Below are 21993 nucleotides of genomic sequence, written 5' to 3' on the forward strand. Positions count from 1 at the left end.
CCCTGACAGATGTTTGTGCCTCACAGCCTTAGAAAAAGCTCCCTAGCGATTATCCTGTGTTCCTGTGTCTCCTATGTCTCCTGCGTCTCCTGCGTTCCTGTGTCTCCTGCCTTCCTGTGTATTCCTGTGTTTCCTGCGTTCCTGCACCCATGTATTCCTGCTCCTGAGTCCTGTGTTGTCGTGTTACCAGAGTCCCTCTTGACCCTGTGCCTGGACCTGACCACGAGACTGTCTTCCGCTAAGGTACCTTGACCTCGCCTGCCAACCGCGGGCTAGTCGCACCTGGTGGAATGACCTGGCGGTACCCTGCCGCAGCGAGTGCATCCCGCTTTGCGGCAGGCTCTGGTGAAGGCCAGGTGCCACTTAGACTCCAGTCCCATATTAGAGGGGCATATAATCTTATCCGCATCCAGGAGGGCTATGAGTGGAAGATCGCCTTTAACACCCGAGATGGGAACTTTGTGTACCTGGTCATGCCTTTGGACTGTGCAATGCGCCTGCAGTATTTCAGGAATTTGTTAATGATCTTCAGAGACCTGATATACACCTGTGTCGTAGTCTACTTAGATGACATCTTGGTCTTCTCTGCTAATCTGGAGTCTCATCAAGTCCGCGTACAGCAAGTTCTTAGGTGCCTAAGGGACAATTGTCTCTATACCAAACTGGAGAAGTGCCAGTTCCATCAGAAGAGCCTTCCATTTCTCGGATACATCATCTCCAATGAAGGCCTACAGATGGATCCAACCAAGTTGTCTGCGGTACTTCAGTGGCCTCGCCCAGTAGGACTTCGTGCCTTACAGAGATTCCTGGGCTTTGCAAATTATTACCAGCAATTCATTCCTCACTTCTCTTCCCTCATATCTCCCATTGTGGCCTTAACTAGAAAAGGTGCTGATTCCAGACACTGGCTTTTGGCGGCTGAAGAAAATTAAAGGGCCAGCGCACCATTAATTGTCGCTGAAACCTGCCTCTCCCATCTCACCCTGCAAGATCTTTGTGCCTCACAGCCTTAGAAAAAGCTCCCTAGCGATTATCCTGCGTTCCTGTGTCTCCTGCGTCTCCTGCGTTCCTGTGTCTCCTGCCTTCCTGTGTATTCCTGTGTTTCCTGCGTTCCTTCACCCACGTATTCCTGCTCCTGTGTCCTGTGTCCTGTGTTACCAGAGTCCCTCTTGACCCTGTGCCTGGACCTGACCACGAGACTGTCTTTCGCTAAGGTGCCTCGACCACCGCGGGCTAGTCGCACCTGGTGGTACCCTGCCGCAGCAAGTCCATCCCTCTTTGCGGCGGGCTCTGGTGAAGACCAGGTGCCACTTAGTCTCCGGTCAAAGGTGTTGGCTAGTACCACCTCCCACGGTGATCCGGTGGTTTCACCCATCCCGAATATATATATATATATATATATATATAGTAAAAAATGGCCTTGGTCCAAGTCCTGGGATGTGCACCTGAGTAATTTGAGTTTTTTAAGAGTGCTGCCGCAATTCTATGAGATGTATATAAATAAATTATATTTATTATATAAACATAAACATTTTGGCTGTATGTGGCTGTAGACCTGCCTAGAGGTTTTATGAGTATGATATTTATGTATAAATTACTCACACATATTATAGTGTGTGTCTACAACTGTGTTTAGTTTCACAACTCCTCTCTGATGTGCATGGTCTCCTGACATGTTCTCTTGAATGACGCATGCCTGGTCTAAATTATTACTGCCAATTATTTTGCCCATTACATGGAGTCTGCCATTTGACATAAGGGAAATTAACCAGTGTTAAAAGCCATTTATTCTAATTACAGCAATCACATTTGTTGAAAGTAAAAACAAGGATGACTGGGTCTCTAAAATCTAACCTGACATGTACATTTTTGATTCTTTAACATACTGTAATGTTGACTACAGACAGGACAGTTAGCCCTAAAACTCCATCCCTCCAACAACCATGACTGCTTACCTCTGCATTTCATAGGCTATATGGGGCAACCACGAAGACAGTGCGTCCCTGTGCTGGAAGTGTGGACATGTAACAAAACAGACAAACAAAAAAGTTAAAGGGGAGGTCAACAATCTGGGTCAAAACTGGGATAGCATATAAAATACAGAATCATATATAAAGAAAAGTCAAGAACATAAGCCAAATATTGAAAAAGCAAAAAAATTGACGTATAGCAAGCAAAGAGCAGACAAGAGAGCTAGCAAGAAAATCTTTAACCAGCAATCAGGAAAGCCCAGACATGGAGTTTATTAGAGTAGGGAGTCCTCTCCAAGTAAAAGGAGTAGAGCTCAGAGAATGAGACTGTTAACCCTTTGCTGGTTCCGAGCAAAGTTTGCAGAGAGCCGTTCAAGGTAGATTCAACCAGCAGTCTAGCCATACAGCACTGTTGAGACTACCGACTGAAATGACCCCGATAGAATTCAGCATCTTCTTAGTATGAGAGTACAACCTGCAGAAGACCCACACACAAGAGTGACAGATAAATGTGAGTAGTTCTTCAACCCTAATGCCCTTTTCAGCCAAGCTTGAATCTATTGACAGATGGTGGTACACTTTCATGAGACCACCTCAGGCACATTCAAGAATTCTTAGTGGATTCTATGATGGTAAGCAGCAGTAAGATGTCAAAGAGTACTACCATACTGTACAATTAGTATCAGTTTCTTTTCATTATGAGGATTTAGTTTAAATCACGTATATTGTATATGCAACACCCTCGCCGATGCAATGGCGAAGGAGTGCTTGCGAATAAGCCCCACAGCATGTCATCACATCACACAGGGGACATTGCAGTGGTAGCTCCTGCCTGGCAGGGCAGGAGTTAAGTGTTTTGTATGATGCTAGATCTGTCAACCCATGATCTGTGTTATATCTTGTCCTCTGTAAGCTGAGATGTGATTGGAGGAGCAGCCACCACCTGACCAGAGGAGTTACAAAACCCCTGGCCAGGAATGTTCTAGAGAACACTCTGAGAGGAGTCTCTCTCAGGAGGGAGAAGAGACCAGTCCTGGTCAGACCTGAGGGTCTGCAGGACACCAGCTAGAGATTAGTTTAGCCTAGCTTAGATGAGAAGAGAAGCAGACTGGGTACCCCAGTCCAGTATCTATTCAGCCAGCATACCAGATAAGAGCAGGAAGAGCCTAGCCCCTACCTCTGAAGAGTGGAGCTAATAGATTAGCTAGTATAGTGAGGAAAGGGGTATCATCCTACCTTCAAGGGTGATACCTGAAGCACTCCAGGACGAGCTGAAGCTTCCTATTAGGACACAGCTACCTCCCAGCCTGCCCTCTGCATCCAGGATGGCGATCTACCTCCTGTGGTTTCCTCCCAAAGCATCTCAGTACTCCATCACTCTGTTAAAGGCACATTGCTGAAGTTCCTGTCGGTTCCAATAAAGAAATGTAAGTTGTTTTTGTTCAACCTCTGCCTCCGTCTGGTCCCTGCTACTTCGGCTGCCCTCATCACGGGCGCCCTGTCCACCACACAGAGACTCATACTCTAGACACCAAAGGGTTGCCCCAGGGAGATCCACTATAGCAGCCTCTCCCTCATCATTTCTTGCCAACACCACCCTACTGGAGACCTGCCAGGCTGTAGGACAGCCCTCCGGTTCCCCATACCAAGCACCGTGACACTAGCGTGCCTAGGCCGCAACCGCCAGCCACTCAGGTACTGCGGGCCCCGGCTGACTCCAGGCCCCGAGAAAAGGCTAGGCCCCGGTGGGGGATGTTGCAAGTGGCGTCACGAACAGGATCATTACTTCTGTGCCTTATTCTGGCACTAGAGACTATCCTTTATTGAAAAGACTGTGCTGCCTAACCCTGCTGCCATCCGGGTTTAGGCCCAAGTGATTGTGCGTTTCTGCATTGAACTGTATTACTGCTGCCACGTGCTGTCGAGCACCGCTCCAGCACTCAAGAGGTTAAATCCCTGCAAAGAACTTTGTCAGCTCTGCATTTACCTCACGAAGCTGTGGCGCAGCAGAAAATTCAGCCCGCCACAACTCCTGGCGGGAAAGACTCAAGCTCCGCCCTCTGGCGCGAAACTCTCCCGCGCTGCAATGCCAGTGAGAGCCCACGAGGTACCTCAGAGTCAGCGCAGCCTCCATCCAGCATCAAAGAGGTTAATCGGCCATCTTGGATTTCTCCACGTGCTGTCTCCTGTCCTGCTGACATGCCGCACAGCCTCCGAGATGAAGAACCAAGTGTCGCATGGCTTGCCCACGAGCCTCGGGCCCCTTCCTCTGCTGCACCGCTTACTGCTGTCTCCCATACGCAGTCTTCAATGGCGGATTCTCCACAGCGGCTGCCTCCTCCGATGACGGACCTCCTGAGGACCACCGCGGATGTGAGTACCATGGCCCCCAGGACCTACATCACAGTGACTGTTACTATATCTCCCTTAGCCCCGGCTGGGGTACAGTCCGGCCTCCCTGCAGAGGGTCAACATCTCCCCATAGGAGGCCCGGCTACAAAAGGGACTCTCTTATCTAATGCTGCTGACCGTCCTGCGGAGTATCCAGGACCACCTGCTAAGAGGCCCAGGCTGTCCGGTGAGAACGCCCTGCCAGCTACAGAGGTTACCACCGCCAGCGCAACAGCGCCCCCAAGAGCTGCAGGTCAGTCCAGGAACAACAATCCTTCAGCTGTCAGCAGTGAAGAAGTTACAGCTCCTGCGGTCATCATCATGCGCTCCACAGCGCCCCCAGCTACAGAAGGTCAGCCAGAGAAGTGCCTGTCTCCTTCCTTTGCTGAGATGCCTGCCGCCGCAGATGACCTCCCTGCTGTTCCAGCTCCAGCTTCTGGGTGTTCCATGTCAGCAGTTCCAGTGTCTACCACCAGATGTCTTCAGGTGACGGATTTCAACACTGCTTTCTTCACCCAGGCTGATGATGTCCCTGCTGCAGTTCCTGCTCCCATGCCTGCAGCCATTGCTCTTGAGCAGCAAGATAAACCCCTGATGGGCTGAAAGCCTTCTTCAGGTACTGTGTACATATGTATATTTATTTCCATTATCCCTACAGAGCCAGAAACTGTCCTGAGACTCTCACCCTTATTTATCTCAGTCAAGAGATTTTCTACTGTCATGTGCTATGATAGCACCCCTACAAAGGACTCTGTCCCTCTACACATAGAGGAGACACTTTGCTTCTCAGTGCACTTTTCCCCACCTCAAGGGCTGTACCCAGAAGATGGACTTTGTCATTAAAGACCTTCTGTGAAACTTTTGCCAACTCAAAGGAAAAGTTGCCATGTAATTTATTATTATTTTGCACTTAATGCCTTCCTTTTTAGGTATGGACATTATGTTTGCACTCTTTATGCCTTTCCTTTTCAGGTAAAGAGACATTTATCCTGCTACCTTGAGTAGCGTACCTCTGTAACGTTTGTAACGTTCAAGATGTGCACCCATTGGGCTTCTAAGCCAATGTGAGTTAACCTGTTTGCACACTGTCAGAATATATGCCAGTAGTCTGCATTAACCCTTTCATAGGCTTTACAGGTTGTAGTGTGGCTGTGTCGGACCGTCTTTTTGTAAAACACTGACCGCTACCTTATCCCTCAAACCAAGGTTTGCACGTGGGGGTAGTCCGTAAACTGCCGGTCTTTAGGGGACCGGGGGTGTTACAGAGATAGCACCTGGATGCTGCTCATACTATGGGTAAGGATGTCAGTCAGGAGGTACTCGTGTCGCATATGCTAACGCAATGCAGATATACACACTATATAATTGCCGCCAGGGAAGAAGTGTTGATATAACAAATATACAGGCCTTGGTGCAAGGAGTGGATTACAGGACATGACACCACACCTTTCCTACTGTACAGTTCGGTTTAATGGCGTCAGCGACCAACTGTCAAGCACTTACATGTTTTTGTCTTAGTCCGACACCAACCCAGGTGCCTGTCTCCAGGACCATGGGCGGTTTGTCCCTACACCTCACATAGCCTGCACTTCCCAGAAGTGCCCTTATCTACCTCTGCGCCCCAACCATCGGTAGTCGAGCCGAGGGCGACTCTTTCAATTGCCCCGGGGGTATGCAACACCCTCGCCGATGCAATGGCGAAGGAGTGCTTGCGAATAAGCCCCACAGCATGTCATCACATCACACAGGGGACATTGCAGTGGTAGCTCCTGCCTGGCAGGGCAGGAGTTAAGTGTTTTGTATGATGCTAGATCTGTCATCCAATGATCTGTGTTATATCTTGTCCTCTGTAAGCTGAGATGTGATTGGAGGAGCAGCCACCACCTGACCAGAGGAGTTACAAAACCCCTGGCCAGGAATGTTCTAGAGAACACTCTGAGAGGAGTCTCTCTCAGGAGGGAGAGGAGAGAAGTCTCTCCCAGGAGGGAGAAGAGACCAGTCCTGGTCAGACCTGAGGGTCTGCAGGACACCAGCTAGAGATTAGTTTAGCCTAGCTTAGATGAGAAGAGAAGCAGACTGGGTACCCCAGTCCAGTATCTATTCAGCCAGCATACCAGATAAGAGCAGGAAGAGCCTAGCCCCTGCCTCTGAAGAGTGGAGCTAATAGATTAGCTAGTATAGTGAGGAAAGGGGTATCATCCTACCTTCAAGGGTGATACCTGAAGCACTCCAGGACGAGCTGAAGCTTCCTATTAGGACACAGCTACCTCCCAGCCTGCCCTCTGCATCCAGGGTGGCGATCTGCCTCCTGTGGCTTCCTCCAAAAGCATCTCAGTACTCCATCACTCTGTTAAAGGCACGTTGCTGAAGTTCCTATCGGTTCCAATAAAGAACTGTAAGTTGTTTTTGTTCAACCTCTGCCTCCGTCTGGTCCCTGCTACTTCGGCTGCCCTCATCACGGGCGCCCTGTCCACCACACAGAGACTCATACTCTAGACACCAAAGGGTTGCCCCAGGGAGATCCGCTATAGCAGCCTCTCCCTCATTATTTCTTGCCAACACCACCCTACTGGAGACCTGCCAGGCTGTAGGACAGCCCTCCGGTTCCCCATACCAAGCACCGTGACACTAGCGTGCCTAGGCCGCAACCGCCAGCCACTCAGGTACTGCGGGCCCCGGCTGACTCCAGGCCCCGAGAAAAGGCTAGGCCCCGGTGGGGGATGTTGCATATACTTCGCCAAATAATTTGGCAAATAACTTGTAATCTTTTGTCTAATCTAAATTGGGGCATATTTATCAGTTTGTGCTAAAAGCAATTTTTATAAAATGTATTTATGAAATGTTTTAGACAGTTTTTTACAATGTATACAACAAAATGGTTGGAGCTTTGTGGCAAAGGTGCTGCTTCAATAAAAAAACATTTGGATTGCATAGCGATAAAATATTATACAACTGCCATGAAGCAAAATACACCTCCTAAACAGTGGTGTAACATTAGACTAGGCAGCCTTAAAGGGGTTTTCCCATAAAAAAGTTCTTCAATATCAATCCCCTAGTGATGTTTACACAATAAAGATCATTTTTAACCCCCTTACTATACAATTTTACTCCCCCTGCTATAAAGATCTTATTTGTCTGTACTTGGTATATTTAATCTCTTTGAGATGATGCTTGCTGGCAGGTACTGCTCGTGTGAGCGTCTCTGTGTGAGCTTGTCATGGAATGCAGGGTGGGAGGGGTGATGCAGGGATACTGCAGGGAGCAGACAGGAGAAGCTATTCATGAGAAGAATCTGCCCTGCCTGACCCTAAGTCAGAAAATGTATGGTTGGATCAGGACTGATAGAGACAGGGGTTATATCTGTTAAATGCTGTATTTTTGTTAATAACAGTGAATTAGGGAATGTCTTATTCCTGAGTATATTTAAGAATACTGTCTTCGCGGGAATATCCCTTTAGATATAACCACATTTATCATACAGCATTAGGTACTATGATATATCTGGTGCAGTTTAAGAGATGTCCTTGACATGTCTAAATTTGGACACTGTAAGTAAAGCCTCAGTGTTCTAAAAGTCCTGATCTTTACTGACTGTTGCCTTGATCTTCTTTTTGGAACCACAAAGGTCCCTTCATCCACTCATGGTGCATATAGTCTGCACAGCCTCTTACCTCGAGAAGACTTGTACTCTTTAAAATCAGTGTTGGAACTACCTACAAGTCCTTTATGATACCATTGTAAACATATTTTCTCTATAAATAGACAATGTGGTTGTGTGGCTCATGTACATACTACCTTCACATTTTTTAAATAAAGACTGAAAGTCCCTTATCAGTTTTTGGACTCGTCTGGACTCTCCACAAAGTTCCACACTAGAAAACAAAAACACCTTAAGACGTGATACAGAATCATTAAAAGATTCCACTATGTCTAAAGGAGATTAGGTGGTATCACCCAATTGCTATCATTCTTTAAAAGAATGAACTTATACCCTTTCTCATTGTGTTACAATGAATAGCACTTTGATTCACACTGGAGAAAAGCTAAAATTAAAGATATATTGTGGCTTTAAGGGAACCCATCAGGGCAATTTGTGACACTAAACCACCCACAGGTCCTTATATCCGCTATTACTTTTTTCCTCCATTGCTTTCCCATCTGGCTTCACTGGGCATGAGTCATAGTACAGTACAAGCACAATGAAGCCTGGGTGTACCACTTTGGCCTCAATGAATCACTGGTCCGTGAAGCACCAGAGGTGAGTCCAATGTGCCTTATCTGACTCTATCGATCTCTAAGTATCGAGACTGTAACACTGTAACAGGGCGATTTGGGGCAGTAAACCACAGGTCCATTAGAACCTGTATTTGTTTTAGAATCACAAATAACCCTGACAGGTTCTCTTAAAGACTTTATTTTGCAACCATTAATATTGTAGATGATATATATATATATATATATATAGTTGAATAATTATTAACAATACTATATATATATATAGTTAATAATTATTCAACTAAGAATTTTATATTTTTTGTGTTTTTTGCCCCTAGGTGACAATGACTTCCAAGAAGAAATCTATTCAGAAGAGAATGAAAATGGGAGAGGTCCATACAATAGTTACTCATCTGGAGATGACTACTTGATAACTGCATCAGAAATCCCTTCTAGACCAGAAGGTCATTATACAGAGGAAGTTACATTTTCTGGCTACTATCCCGATACCCAGCTTGTAACAGAACAGTCAGGTCCTTACCCATCCCCAACAGAGTCATTTTTTGCAGCACGAGATGTAACTACCATTACAACAAGACTTCCATATCATGGCCAAACCACCCCAAGTGAGAATGAGGACAGTTTACCAGCACCAGAGGTCTCCTACCAGGATGAGGGTATTCCTTTTATTTGCCTAAATTAATATACAAAGAAGAAAACTTCGAACAACCTATTTATGTCAGCTCAACATAATTATCACAATGTTTACTCTGGAGTTTCTTACTTCACTATTACCTGCTATTATGTCAGTAGGGCATATCACTTTTTATATCAATATATATGCCCATTTCATGACAGCCACTTTGATAAATGTGGAAGTCCTTAATATGTCCTTAATATAGCTGCAACTTCTGGGCTTTGTATAGTTCTACTGCTATACACAACAAGAATGGTGAAATAGAACTACACAGGGTCTGTAACTCCCTTTTATAGACACAATTATCGATAACTTGTTTGGATTGTTTTAATCTTAAACCACTTAATTGCAAAATACAGATATATCTGCCTTTAGCAGGTGCTATTCCCACATCATAACCGATAAACATGGTAAGGTAGCAACTCGATGCAGAATTTCTAACACTGTCCCATGGTAACGATATACCTTTTATATGACTTGTGTTTCCATATGTGGTAAAGGGCACATACTTTATCACACCAAGGCCAAGGTGACACTGATATTTTAGTTCTGAAGAGAATAATAATAATAATCTTTATACCTCAGCCCTTTACAGAGAAACCTTTAAATAGGAAATTTCTTCTGATTAATATATTCATTTATTGTATATAATAAGAAAATATTTGTATTTGACTTTTTTTATCAATCCCAAATTATAATACATACAAATGGGAGTAGTATACCATATGTTTTTTCCACTGTATTTTCTATTTGTTCTATCTTTTTTTTAGCAACAAACTTGATTGAAGAATTTCGGGTAGCCAGTATTTCTGGAGTGAGAATTGTTACCGGCTCACAAAACAATTTGAAGGCCTATCAGCTTGGTTCAAGAGCGCATGTTACCAGACAATCACGGTACTGTATTCTGCTAATATTTAGGCTTCATTCACACCTGTGGGACTTTATTCCAATTATAGGAGCAGGATATTAAAGATAACAGAACTGCTGAAGGTTTAAAATGACTAGCACTAGCAAAGCCCAAAATATCCTACTAAAATAATAGGTTCTTCTGGACTTTCATTATAGTGCCTGTCAATCTGAAAACACTGCAGGTTTTTCATAGATGTCACTCTTTATACTGAAAATATTGAACTCTGCAATGGAAACCTGCAACATTTTAAATGCACATCAAAAGTCCGTTTCTATTGTTTCTGCAAAATATGGGGGGGGGGGGAATTGTAATAAATCATATCCACAGTGCATGAAAGGTTAGTTTGCTTCAGGAATTTTGGCAGCAGTGAAAATACCTAAAAAGTAACCATCACTTCAGATGATTTTTGATGTGTGTGTGTGGGGAAGAGGTAGTTGTGAACATTTTCCAATGTACTTCATTAAAAAACTGACTGCTAAGTGCCCCTTCATTGCAATGTTACTTCTATTTTGTGATGGCAAGTCTGTCTAAATAATTGGAGACTTGTCTCCAATGTTGTTAATCTTAGACAATATTTTCAAGCCCTTCAAGACGTAGCCAATTTGTACGTTAAGGCTTGTTACATAGCTGTGAGTATTAACCCTTACTGCTCTCTCCCTGGCTGAAGTATGCTGTGAGTAGTATTTTCAAAGATTGAGCTGAAAGTGAAGGGGTTACTCCTCCCTTCTAAAAGCTGTTTAACCACAAGGAGATTAGATCTGAGCAGCCACCAAAGACACGCCCTATGTAGGCTGGAATTAAAAACTAAGCAGAATTTGTTAATTAAGTATATTACAAAAGTTTTTACCACATCCTCCCACACACAATATAACAATATAAAAAACTTATCTCAGACTTGAAACGAACTAGACTTTTCATGACATGGATGTCCATGGTCTGCAGGCTGTGAAAAAAACATGGAAAACAATACCCTGAAAGAGCCACAAGGCAAATAGGGTTCTATACTTTTGCGGCCAACTCTTTGCCTTCCTTGGGCATGGGCATTAGGAGGTCACAGTTGAGAGGTGCTCTGAATATGACATTGGTGGTTTCTGTCAGGTTCATAATAGTACATTCATTATTAAAGATTTAAGAGAACTAAGAAAAAATGTAAAAAAACATTTAAAATGTTGTCTATGTCAGACAATGGGGCACATTTACTAAGGCTCCGCAGCCGCGAATCCGTCGGGTTTTTTCCCGAATATTTCCGCTTTGCGCTGTATTTCACGAGATTGTGGCGCATGCGATCGATTTTTGGCGCAATCGCGCCGACTTTCACGCGACAGAAATCGGGGGGCGTGGCCACCGGCCAACCCGAAGGATTCGGAAAAAACGCGGAATTTAAAAAGCCATTTGTGTCGCAAGATCAAGCACTCACATACACCAGAGAAAAGCAGGTGAACTCCGGCGGACCTCGGCGAAGCAGCGACACCTGGTGAATATCGGCGCAGGATCTTAGTGAATCCCGGCAGAACCCGAATCCGCGTCGGAGAACCCGCCGCTGGATCGCGACTGGACCGGGTAAGTAAATCTGCCCCAATATTTTTAACTCCTTCAAGACGCAGTCAGTTTGTACATTAAGATTCAGCCTTATTTTTTAAATCTGTCATGTGTCGCTTTATATGGCTATAACTTTTGAACAGTTTAACTTAACAAAATGATTTTGTAGTTTTTAATCATGACACATTGTACTTCATGTAAGGTGTAAATTTTGTTTGATATATTTTGCGTATATTTTTTATTTAAAAAACCCTAAATTTTTTTTTTTTTTTTTGAGAAATTCGTCATTTTCAAAATGTGAAATGATCTCCTTTTGAGGCTGATAGTTTTACAACCCAAATGAGTTACTTATGAGAACAAAATGGAAGGGAAATTTAGAATTCTCTAATTTTGTTGGTAATTTATTCATTTAGCCCTAACATTTACACATTTCCAAAAGAGAAAACCCATCATAAAATTTGTTATGCAATTTCTTCAGAGTACAGAGACACCCCACATGTCCTATGTTTTGTCCTATAGAGCTTAGTGGATTTTAGTTTACTCACTAGCCCTTTTTGTAGGCTATAAAATTTTGGTTTTTCTGTTAGTGGGCTATGTGACGGCATTTTTTTTTGTGGATGAAATGCATTTTCCAGTATAGTATTTTGTGGTTGCTATGCCCTATTGTTGAAAACTTATTAACGTTTTTGGGGGGCGGCGGAGTAGAAAAGTATCAATTTGGTAATGGATTTTTTTACTTTTTTTGGTGTTCAGTATATATAGCCTAATTAACATCTTTATTCTATGATATATTTTTTTCTTATGTTTTACTAAATTTGCAAAATAATAATAATAATAATAAGAATTTTTGCATTGCTATCTTCCAAGTGGCATGACACTTTTATTTTTTGGCTATGGAGCTGGTTAATGGCTTGCTTTTGCGGGACATGTTGTACTTTGCACCAGTATCATTGTGGAGTACATGTGTTTTTGATAACTTTTTATTGCTTTTTTGTGAGATGAAATAGGTAAAAATCATAATTTGTGGTGGGATTTTAACTTTTTTTTTATGGTGTTCATAATGCGGGTTCATTAATGTATTTTTATATTATATGGTTCGTTATGGACACGGTGACACTATATAAGTGGGGTTTCTGTTATGATTTTGACTTTTTTTACATTATGGGGCACATTTACTTACCCGGTCCAGTCGCGATCCAGCGGCGGGTTCTCCGACACTGATTCGGGTCCGGCCGTGATTCACTAAGGTAGTGCGCCTGATGTCCACAAGGTGTCGCTGCTGCGCTGAAGTTCACAGAAGTTCACTATCCTATCCTGGGTGCAGGTAAGCGTCTGTGAAGCGACACTTTTTTAAAAAAAATAGGGCGTTTTTTCCGAATCGGTTGGGTTTTCCGATGGCCACGTCCCCGATTTCCGTTGCATGCATGCTGGCGCCGATGCACCAAAAACCCGGGGCAATTCAGGGAACAACGGCGCAAATTGGTAATATTCGGGAAACCCGACGGAAAACCACAAACCCGGGCTCTTCTTGTGTGTTCAAAGCTTCCTGGCCAATTGTGCCAACATGCCAGAGCTGCTGCATGCAGAGAAACTTTGGCCTTCCCACCCACCACCTAATATTTGATGTGCCAACCAGGTGGAATTCCACTTTACCAATGCTGCAAAGGGTGTGTGAGCAGCAGAAGGCAATTGTGTTTCAGTAACAGATACCGACCACCATCACTTCACCAGTAAAGAGTGAGCTCCCATGAGGAACATTTTGCCGCGCTGCAGTGCTTCCAGTAGGCCACCAATTTGGTCAGTGCAGATTATGCTATTTTCAGCCCTACCATCCCCATCCTTTTCCTGCTAAAAAGAAACACTGTAGGCCATGATGCAGGAATAAGCAGAGGAGGAAGAGGTGCCACACCAGTTCACACATGGCTTGCAGGGTAGGTTGGTGGCCCAACAGCAGCCAGGTACTCCACTGTCCAGTCAGGGGACAGTGTTAGAAGATGATTAGGAAGAAGAGGAGGAGTTTTTCTCACGTCCTTCCACTGTATCTGGGCTGGAATTGCATCTTTTTATGTCAGTGAGAGAAAGGGCCAGGTCTTTCCCATTGTGTCTTTTATGGCAGTGAAAGCAAGGGCCATTTTTTTCCCCATTTCTGTCTTCAATGGCAGTGGAGTGGGAGGGCCTTGTTTTCCCATAGCCACCAGTGCTGTTTACTGGGTAGCCACCCTGCTGGATCTGCACTGTAAAAATAAAAAAAAATCATTGCTTACTCAACTAGAGCTCATGTTGTAAAAATGAGAGAACATGGACACCGCTATTTAGGAAAACACAGGTGCAGTAAAAATGGACTGCAATTCAGGAGTAAACCGATTTAGCAAATGATGGCACTGGTATTTTGAAAAACATGGATGCAGTGAATACATACTCTGCAATTTAAGAATATATGGATTTAGAAAACCCAAGAACTGCTATTTTGAAAAACACAGATGCAATTAAAATGGAGTTTGCACATTTATGAATACAGGCAGTCCCCAGGTTACGTAAAAGATAGGTTCTGTAGGTTTGTTAAGTTGAATTTGTATGTAAGTCGGAACTGTATAGTTTATAATTGTAACCCCAGTCAAATTTTTTTGGTCTCTGTGACAATTGGATTTTAAAAATGTTGAATTGTTATAAGAACCAGGATTGATAATAAAGCTTAATAGCAGACACCTGTGATAACTGTTACAGCTCTTTATTGCAGCCTAAGGATAAAGTACATTAAATTACAAACATCCAGAGGTCTGTTTGTAACTAGGGGTTGTCTGTAAGTCGGGTGTTCTTAAGTATGGGACCGCTTATATACGATTTAGCAAACACTGGCACTGCTGTTTTAGAAAACTGGGATGCAGTGAATACGGCCTTTGCAATTTGGAAATAAACGGATTTAACAAACACTGGCAATTGAGAGGTATACGGTAGCTCTGCTATTTTGGAAAACATGGATGCAGTGAATACAGACTCTGCAATTTAGGGATATACTGTAGAAGCAAGAGTACTGGTATTTCTCTAATTGATGACTATGATGCAGATGTGTACGGGTACACATCTATGTGGGTAAGTGCTCCTATTTTGGGTTCTCACCTCTCTAAATATTATAAGCAAAAATAGAGCACACATTTATTGAATACCATTAGGGAATTTTATTCAGACTCCAATATTCTAGTGACGTTTCGGCCTAGTTTGCTTTTGGTAAACTGCAATACTGAAGCCTGAATGAAATTCCCCCATGGCATTCAATCAAGAAGTTCTCTATTTTTGCTTATATTACATTATTGGTGGTTATGCAGTAAGGTAATTATCACACCTCTTCACACTGCCCTGAAAATAGGAATTATTTCTTTCTTTCCCTCACAGCCTTCTCTGCCTATGGCCATATCTTCCCTTAAAAGGGCTATTGTGAAATTATTAAAGCTCTATCCTTTCCTGCACTGTTCCTCTAGCAGCCTCTACCAAAGTCTCTCCTGACTCTAATGGTGCCAGGACATATAAACCTGCTTTTATACAGCAAGGTCAAATGTCCTGCCTGGCCAATCATACTGGACATGACTGTGGTTACTATGGGTCTAAAATCAGTCAAATAACCTGCTTTCTGCAGTTTCCTGAAGCTCGAACTACTGCTTTTCTGTCTAGATCACCAGTTTTCAATATTTCTCACACATTTATTGAAGCCTGATTGAATAACTGATTTACTAAAGAAAACAATAGTAATCCTATACCCAATTTCCCCCTTCTTTTAGACTTATTTTCCCTGATGGAGCACCACAAGAATTTTCATTGATATCAACTTTTAGAATGAAGGAAAAGACACATGAGGAGGTTTGGAATCTATTGGAGATTGAGTCAAGAAATGGGATTGAACAATTTAGGCTACGACTTTATGGTGAAATGAATGCAGTAGATGTTTACAGTGTAGCTGCATCAGGACGAGATAAAGTAACAACATTTGAGAATCTGGACAATCTGTTTGATGGAAAATGGCACAAACTTTCCTTGAGTGTTCGGAGAAATCAGCTTATTCTCTATGTGGATTGCAAACAAGTTGGATCTTCCCCAGTGAGTCTGTATGGCACTATCAAGACTGATGGCATCAGCACTTTGGCTCGCAGATTGAAAGATGACACTACAGCTAGTGTAAGTATACGTCCTCAAACTCAATCCAGGAGAATTCCCCCCTGCACGTCAATTAAACACCCAACAATGAGGGGAACTCAAAGTTAATATATTTAAAAATCTTATAATTTTTTATTTCATATCAATTAAAACTAATACAAACATTGACTTAAACAATAATTAAAATTAAAAAATGGTCCCAAATTAATGGGGGAGACTTCAGCAGTTCATCTCAAGTACACTCATTATACTTTTGAACAATGTATCAAGCAATAAAGTGCATTTCATATCTGTAATCTATAGTATAGAGGTTATTACCTTGCTATGGCTGTTTGTCTGCCCCGCGCCCCGACGCGCGTTTCGCCTAATGCTTCCTCAGGAGGCGTGTAAGTAATCTATTTGTAGAAGGATTATCTTAATTACCTAATAGCTTTCTTTTGTGCTGAGTCTGGGAGGAGCCTTTCCTAATGAGTCACTCCTCCTGTGAGATTCAGCAAGAGTAAAAAGCAGATTAAGAGGAAAGGACAGAGGATAAGGTTAGTTGTACACAGGTCCGGATAAATATGCCCTATTGGATCAAATTTGTCAGAATATATCTGATTGTGTACAAATGAACTAAGAGCCAGAGTAAGTGGTGAAGGAAGCTCTGTTATCTATTAGAAAAGTTGTACTACTGATTTAGCCAAAGTTTTTTTTTTAAATAAGTACCTATTGTATCTAAGGTTGCAACCAACCTTAAATGTATTTATTTTTAATCAAATTCAATGGCTTTTGATCTGTGATGATCACATCTAAATATTCAAGTGCAAAAATCGAGCAAATTTAGAAATATACCAACACATTCATAATCATCCATAGCAGCAAAGAAAAGTAAATTGTTATGAACTAAAAGGAAAATAATAAGATGTATGTTTATGTGATTCAGTTTTTATGTTATTCATTCCAACTTATGGTATACAACATTTAGCAAAATATACTGTCAAGTACCAGCATAATAAATGATCATTTGTTCCTGTAGATTGACTTACAACAACTGGATATTTTACCTGACGCAGCAAGTGCAGAGGAAGCAATGTGTTGTGAAGTAACTGGAAAAGTAAGTCTAATGGTTTTTACTATATGTTTTATTGTAGCTACAAAGTAAGCTACAATGGTCTTTTTTGGGCCACTAAATCCACTATATACATACAAGTCAGCCATCCAGCTTGGGCGCTTGATTGCTGACATTTTGCTACTTTGAAACCAGTTACTAGTTTTTAAGAATTAGGACCAGTAATCTTGTCTATTAGGTCTTCAGTTATGTGTTTCAGTTATTGAGAGCCAAAAATCTGGAGTGGCCAAACAGGTTCAAGTCTATCCATTATACATTACCTTTATGTAGCTGTCCCACCTGATTTTAGCTCACAATAACTGATGCAAAAACCCGAAAAACTGTAAACAGGGACTTGTGGTCTTAAATTACAATGTTTTAAAATTCCAAGAACCAATTAATATCGTAAATTGAGATTAACATGCTATTAAAAATGGCATTAAAACAACAATAAACATAACTCAGACTTTCTGGACATAGTTTTTTAAGTGTATGTTTATTCAATGTTCAAAACAAATGCAAGAACTCCACTAGTAAGACAAGACATGCATTGAAAAACAGCCAGTGCTGGTGGTCATGGAAAAATGTGAGAGGGCAATATATGTATATTTACAAGTTATTAGTTATGTTTTGATTATTTTCATGAAAATACTTTTAATGTATTTTTTATTTTGTATAAAGTGTGCAGATTCAGGTGACAATACAACACCGACTGGTTGCAACTGCTTCCCTGGTGAACCAGGTTTTCCTGGATTTCCTGGATCAAAAGTAAGAATGAATCTCATTGGATGTATGCTTATAAAATAGACAGTTTACTCTGAATATATGTCTTTTATTTGTAGGGTGAGAAGGGAAAACAAGGCCCCACAGGTTATACTGGAGCTTATGGCAGACAAGTGAGTTTATGTACCTATACTATGATAAATGTAGTTACTTAAATTCTTCCTAAGGGCTACCTCAAAGAAAAACTCACAGAGTTTATCAGCATGAGGCACAAAGGTACCTGAATGCCAACAAAAATTATGGAAACTAGACTTTCCCCTTTGTGGTGAGGATTGAAGTAGTTAACAATAAAAAATAAAACTGTGAAATATAGACTAAAAGTGTATACTAGGGAACTATAATGTTAAAGTTAACAAATATTACAAGCAAGACTGTAAATTTAAGTAAAGCTGTTGGATTTTGAAATGTGGCCTAGAACAATTGTACAACTCCTCCAATCCTTGTGTGCACTATTTTTCATATATGAAACCATATAAATGTTGTTTTGTGACATTCCTTGAGTAAATATGATATATTGACATATTTTGAAGATTTTCTAATTACTTTATGGCAGCCACACACTTCTTACTCTACAACTAAATATGTGATTCCATTTAGAAAATATTTACATAAACTCAGAAATGTTTTGACCAATATGTGTATATTGTTTAAAGGGTTATAAAGGATCTAGAGGTGCACAAGGAAGAGGAGGTGAGACAGGACCCAGAGTGAGTATTCCAAGCCCCAGATCTTTTGATTCTGTGCTCTGTTTAATAGCCCATTCCATCCCAAACACAATAGCCATTTACTCATGAAAATGTTCCTATTTCCTGTGAAAAATAATCACATGAAAAGATATTACTAACTTTTAAACTCACAGCATACTCTCTGTTGATCTCTCCCAGCTTGATTGCTGAGACTGCATACATGAAGTTGGTGGTATAGGCTTGGTTCTCATGTTCATGACAAGACAGGAAAAAGTGGGAGCCCCGTTTCCTGTCTTGAGCCCACAACCTCTGTCCTTGTCTACTTGCCAGCCATGCGCTAAACTGCAAATGACAACTGGGAAGTGGCCCCATACCCTTGAAAAGTGCAGAAATACAAATTGCCACAAGATAAACAGCAAGGCAATGTCATACAAACTAGGTCGATATACCAGAAGAGTAGTCGAGTAATTTGAATAATAATTCTTTATTTATACAGCACCTACACAGAGGCACTGCACAGAGCTTGCCAAATCGGTCCCTGTCCTCATGGGGCTCATAATCTAATTAACCTACCAGTATGTTTTGGAGTGTGGGAGGAAACCGGAGGACCCGGAGGAAACCCATGCAAACATGGAGAGAACATAAAAACTGCAGATGTTTACCTAGGTGGGACTTGAACCCATTACCCAGCGCTCTAAGGCTGTAGTGCTACCCACTGAGCCACTGTGCAGACCTGTCATTCAGTCACCTGCAGAATAAGTAATCAAAAGGATTTGCACTGTGCAATAATCTATAATTTGCCTCACAGGTGTGCACTACCCATTCATTATGAAATGAATTATGTGTACAGGGATAGGTAAAAAAGTAAAGCAGAATAAAATGATTCTATTTTATTCTTTCTCATTAATAAAAGTGAGTGTTTTTCTCTAGTATGAACCAGTTTGTGCTTATACAGTAAAATGACATACACTGAGGGAGGGTCCCCTCGTATAAATTATATTTACACCCTCTGTTAAAATAAGATGTTAGGAGATTATATTATGAGGGACAGAGTGAGCACGGCAGTTAGTTTTGGTGCGCTTATATAGTAAAATGTGTGGATATTTTACTGTACAAGCACAAATTGGTTAATACTAGAGAATACACTATCCCTATTTCATTTTTTGGCATTAATAAAAGTTACATCTTATTCTGCACACATAAATGTAGTCATTTACCTTTTCCCTGTACCCTTCATTCTCCCCGCAAACAACATAGCCGGGTGTGGTTTCCAGTCAGATGAATTGAGTTGTAGCACCTTACTCCAGCAAAACACAGGAAGTTAGAAAGGTGAAGGAGTAAATTCTGAGGGTTCTGACACTGTTAAGTTTTGTGAATAAGTCCCCATAGACGGCTATGGGGCTCAGCTGCAGTACAGTGCGCACACACGTTTTTAAGACCAGGCGCCATGATGCGCTATGGAGAGTCCTCCCCTCCAGCACTTGGCAGTATACACCAGCGAGCATATTGCTGTGTGAAAGCAGCCTCAGTACCACATAATAATACTGCTTTAGTCGTGGAAACATGCAGCCATAATTTTGGCTTGAACAAAGGAAACCATATTAATGTGTCTCAAACAATTCTAATGCTTTTTGATTTGTAACAGTACTTTAGGGCTATATTTAAATTGTAACTAAACTTTTGTCAAAATTTAGGAAGTCATTAGTACATTTGTCAGTAATGAACTCTGTGATAATGTTTAGGAACAAAATTTTCCTATGTCCTTCTTTTTCCACTTCCTTTCCCCATTCTTTCTTTTTTATTTAAATGAATTCTACCCTAAAATTCAAGCATGATAAACCAGGTACACTTACTCATATATTCAGGCACTGTGAATGTGGTCATTTTTCTTGTTATTTGTTAACCAAGGCTTCCTTCATTCTAAAATCAACTTTTAAAATGTTGCCATTGAGCCATGAGGGCTTTATCGGAGCTTCTCTACACTGTCGCTTTTTTGCACAAATAAATAAACATTTGGATTTAAATTGGATTAATGTAATCCACAAATATGGGTTCATGTAACAGTGTAACATTGTTAAGGGACTAAATCTATATATTTTTTTTAACAAACTTGACTAACCAAGAATGAATCTTGGTAAGAATAAGAATGTCTGGATATTATTGGATCTATTGTTAGTCATTATTCTAAACTCACTCAGTTAACTTCTGTTTGCATCTTTAACAGGGAGACCCTGGTCCAGACGGTTCTGAAGGTCCTTCTGGGTATCCAGGAGAAATTGTAAGTTACTATTATTCCTTTCATTTTTTGAGGTCCATTGCTGTCTAATGGTAGAGGGTGTTCTCCACAGGATTTATGCAATTCCAAGAATACCTCTTTCACAATTAATGAGAGCAAAAGAGGACCTGTCCCATAACTAGAATAAATATGAAGCCTTACACTAGCACTGGTTTCTGCCATCACATGTACAACCTGAAAACATTTTAATATTTCTCCCTAACTTGCTAATGTGAGGGAGCAGAGGGACATGTGGTATGTAGGTCTGTGATCTCAATGCCATGATATCTACAATACTTTGCTATCAGGTTTCCATATTTCTTTATATTGTAGGGCTTTGTTGGTATTCCTGGAGAAAAAGGTGTACAAGGGATACCAGGACAGAAGGTAAGAACCATAACCAAGTTGCAAAGTTGAAATAAAATATAGTTTAAACAACAGAAAAATTATCCTATGCCAGATACAAAATGTTGTAGAAGGGAGTTGAACTCTGGTGAAATTGGATAAATAAACTTTTGATTAAAGTGCTATATTCCAATTGATTAGACCAAAAGTAAAATAAAAGTTCCCACTTGCAGTGGTGCTTACACTACAAAACCCCCACTGATCATGAGAATGGGTTAGATTTCCCAAACTTAATAGAGCAACTGGTCGAACATGCCTCCATGGGGCCAGAGAATGTTAAGCCCTGTACTTGGCTAGACCCATTAAACCAGAGAACATGACCCCTATTGTTGTGATTGGTTGAACCACACCTGTGTCTGACAGACACTGATCAGCAAGATGATAACTTTAAAACTTGGGTTAACATCTTATAGGGCACAACAAATAATAGAAAAAATCTATTATTGACCAGGAGAACATGTCTACAGTACAAGATAAAGAGGTGTGTCAATAGGGCAATGAGTAATGAAAACTGACTTTATTTGAAAAACAATACACAAACCTGACACAAAATACATAGACATATAAAATTTAAAAGTAGTACATTAGTACCAATAGCAAACAACTAGTTGAATTGGCTGTGTAAGGCCAACCAACCTGACACCCTCTCAAAAATGGTATAAACATCCACCCCTCCTAGTGGAAAAGAAAGGTGACACTCAACATCAGCCATCTTTGATAATAATCCAGATCGACAAAGATAAATAATCTGCATAGCAATCTCTAAGGTAAATGAACTCCATAATACATTACTAATTCCAATAAGGCTGGTGGCGAGGTACCCCTTCACAGACAATGCGGTAAGTCAAGGGGAGGTAGGAGATGTATGTAGAGAAGGTGGAGGGCT

At 41.5% G+C, this 21993-nt stretch overlaps 1 protein-coding gene across 2 annotated transcripts in view; it reads left to right on the forward strand.

Annotated features, from left to right (window-relative positions):
- The window catches only part of LOC140133016 (uncharacterized), a 60504-nt gene that overhangs the window by 5450 nt on the left and 33061 nt on the right, over positions 1-21993 (forward strand). The window contains exons 3-11 of one of the 2 annotated variants that reach the window (XM_072152549.1): positions 8915-9253; positions 10044-10167; positions 15496-15889; positions 16887-16964; positions 17640-17726; positions 17801-17854; positions 18395-18448; positions 20652-20705; positions 21036-21089. In XM_072152549.1, the coding sequence (XP_072008650.1) occupies positions 8915-9253; positions 10044-10167; positions 15496-15889; positions 16887-16964; positions 17640-17726; positions 17801-17854; positions 18395-18448; positions 20652-20705; positions 21036-21089 (1238 nt within the window). The remainder of the gene's footprint in view (positions 1-8914; positions 9254-10043; positions 10168-15495; positions 15890-16886; positions 16965-17639; positions 17727-17800; positions 17855-18394; positions 18449-20651; positions 20706-21035; positions 21090-21993) is intronic. The other variant, XM_072152550.1, reaches the window with a different exon arrangement.

Source organism: Engystomops pustulosus, chromosome 5 (assembly GCF_040894005.1).
Source record: "Engystomops pustulosus chromosome 5, aEngPut4.maternal, whole genome shotgun sequence".
NCBI classification, from domain to species: domain Eukaryota; kingdom Metazoa; phylum Chordata; class Amphibia; order Anura; family Leptodactylidae; genus Engystomops; species Engystomops pustulosus.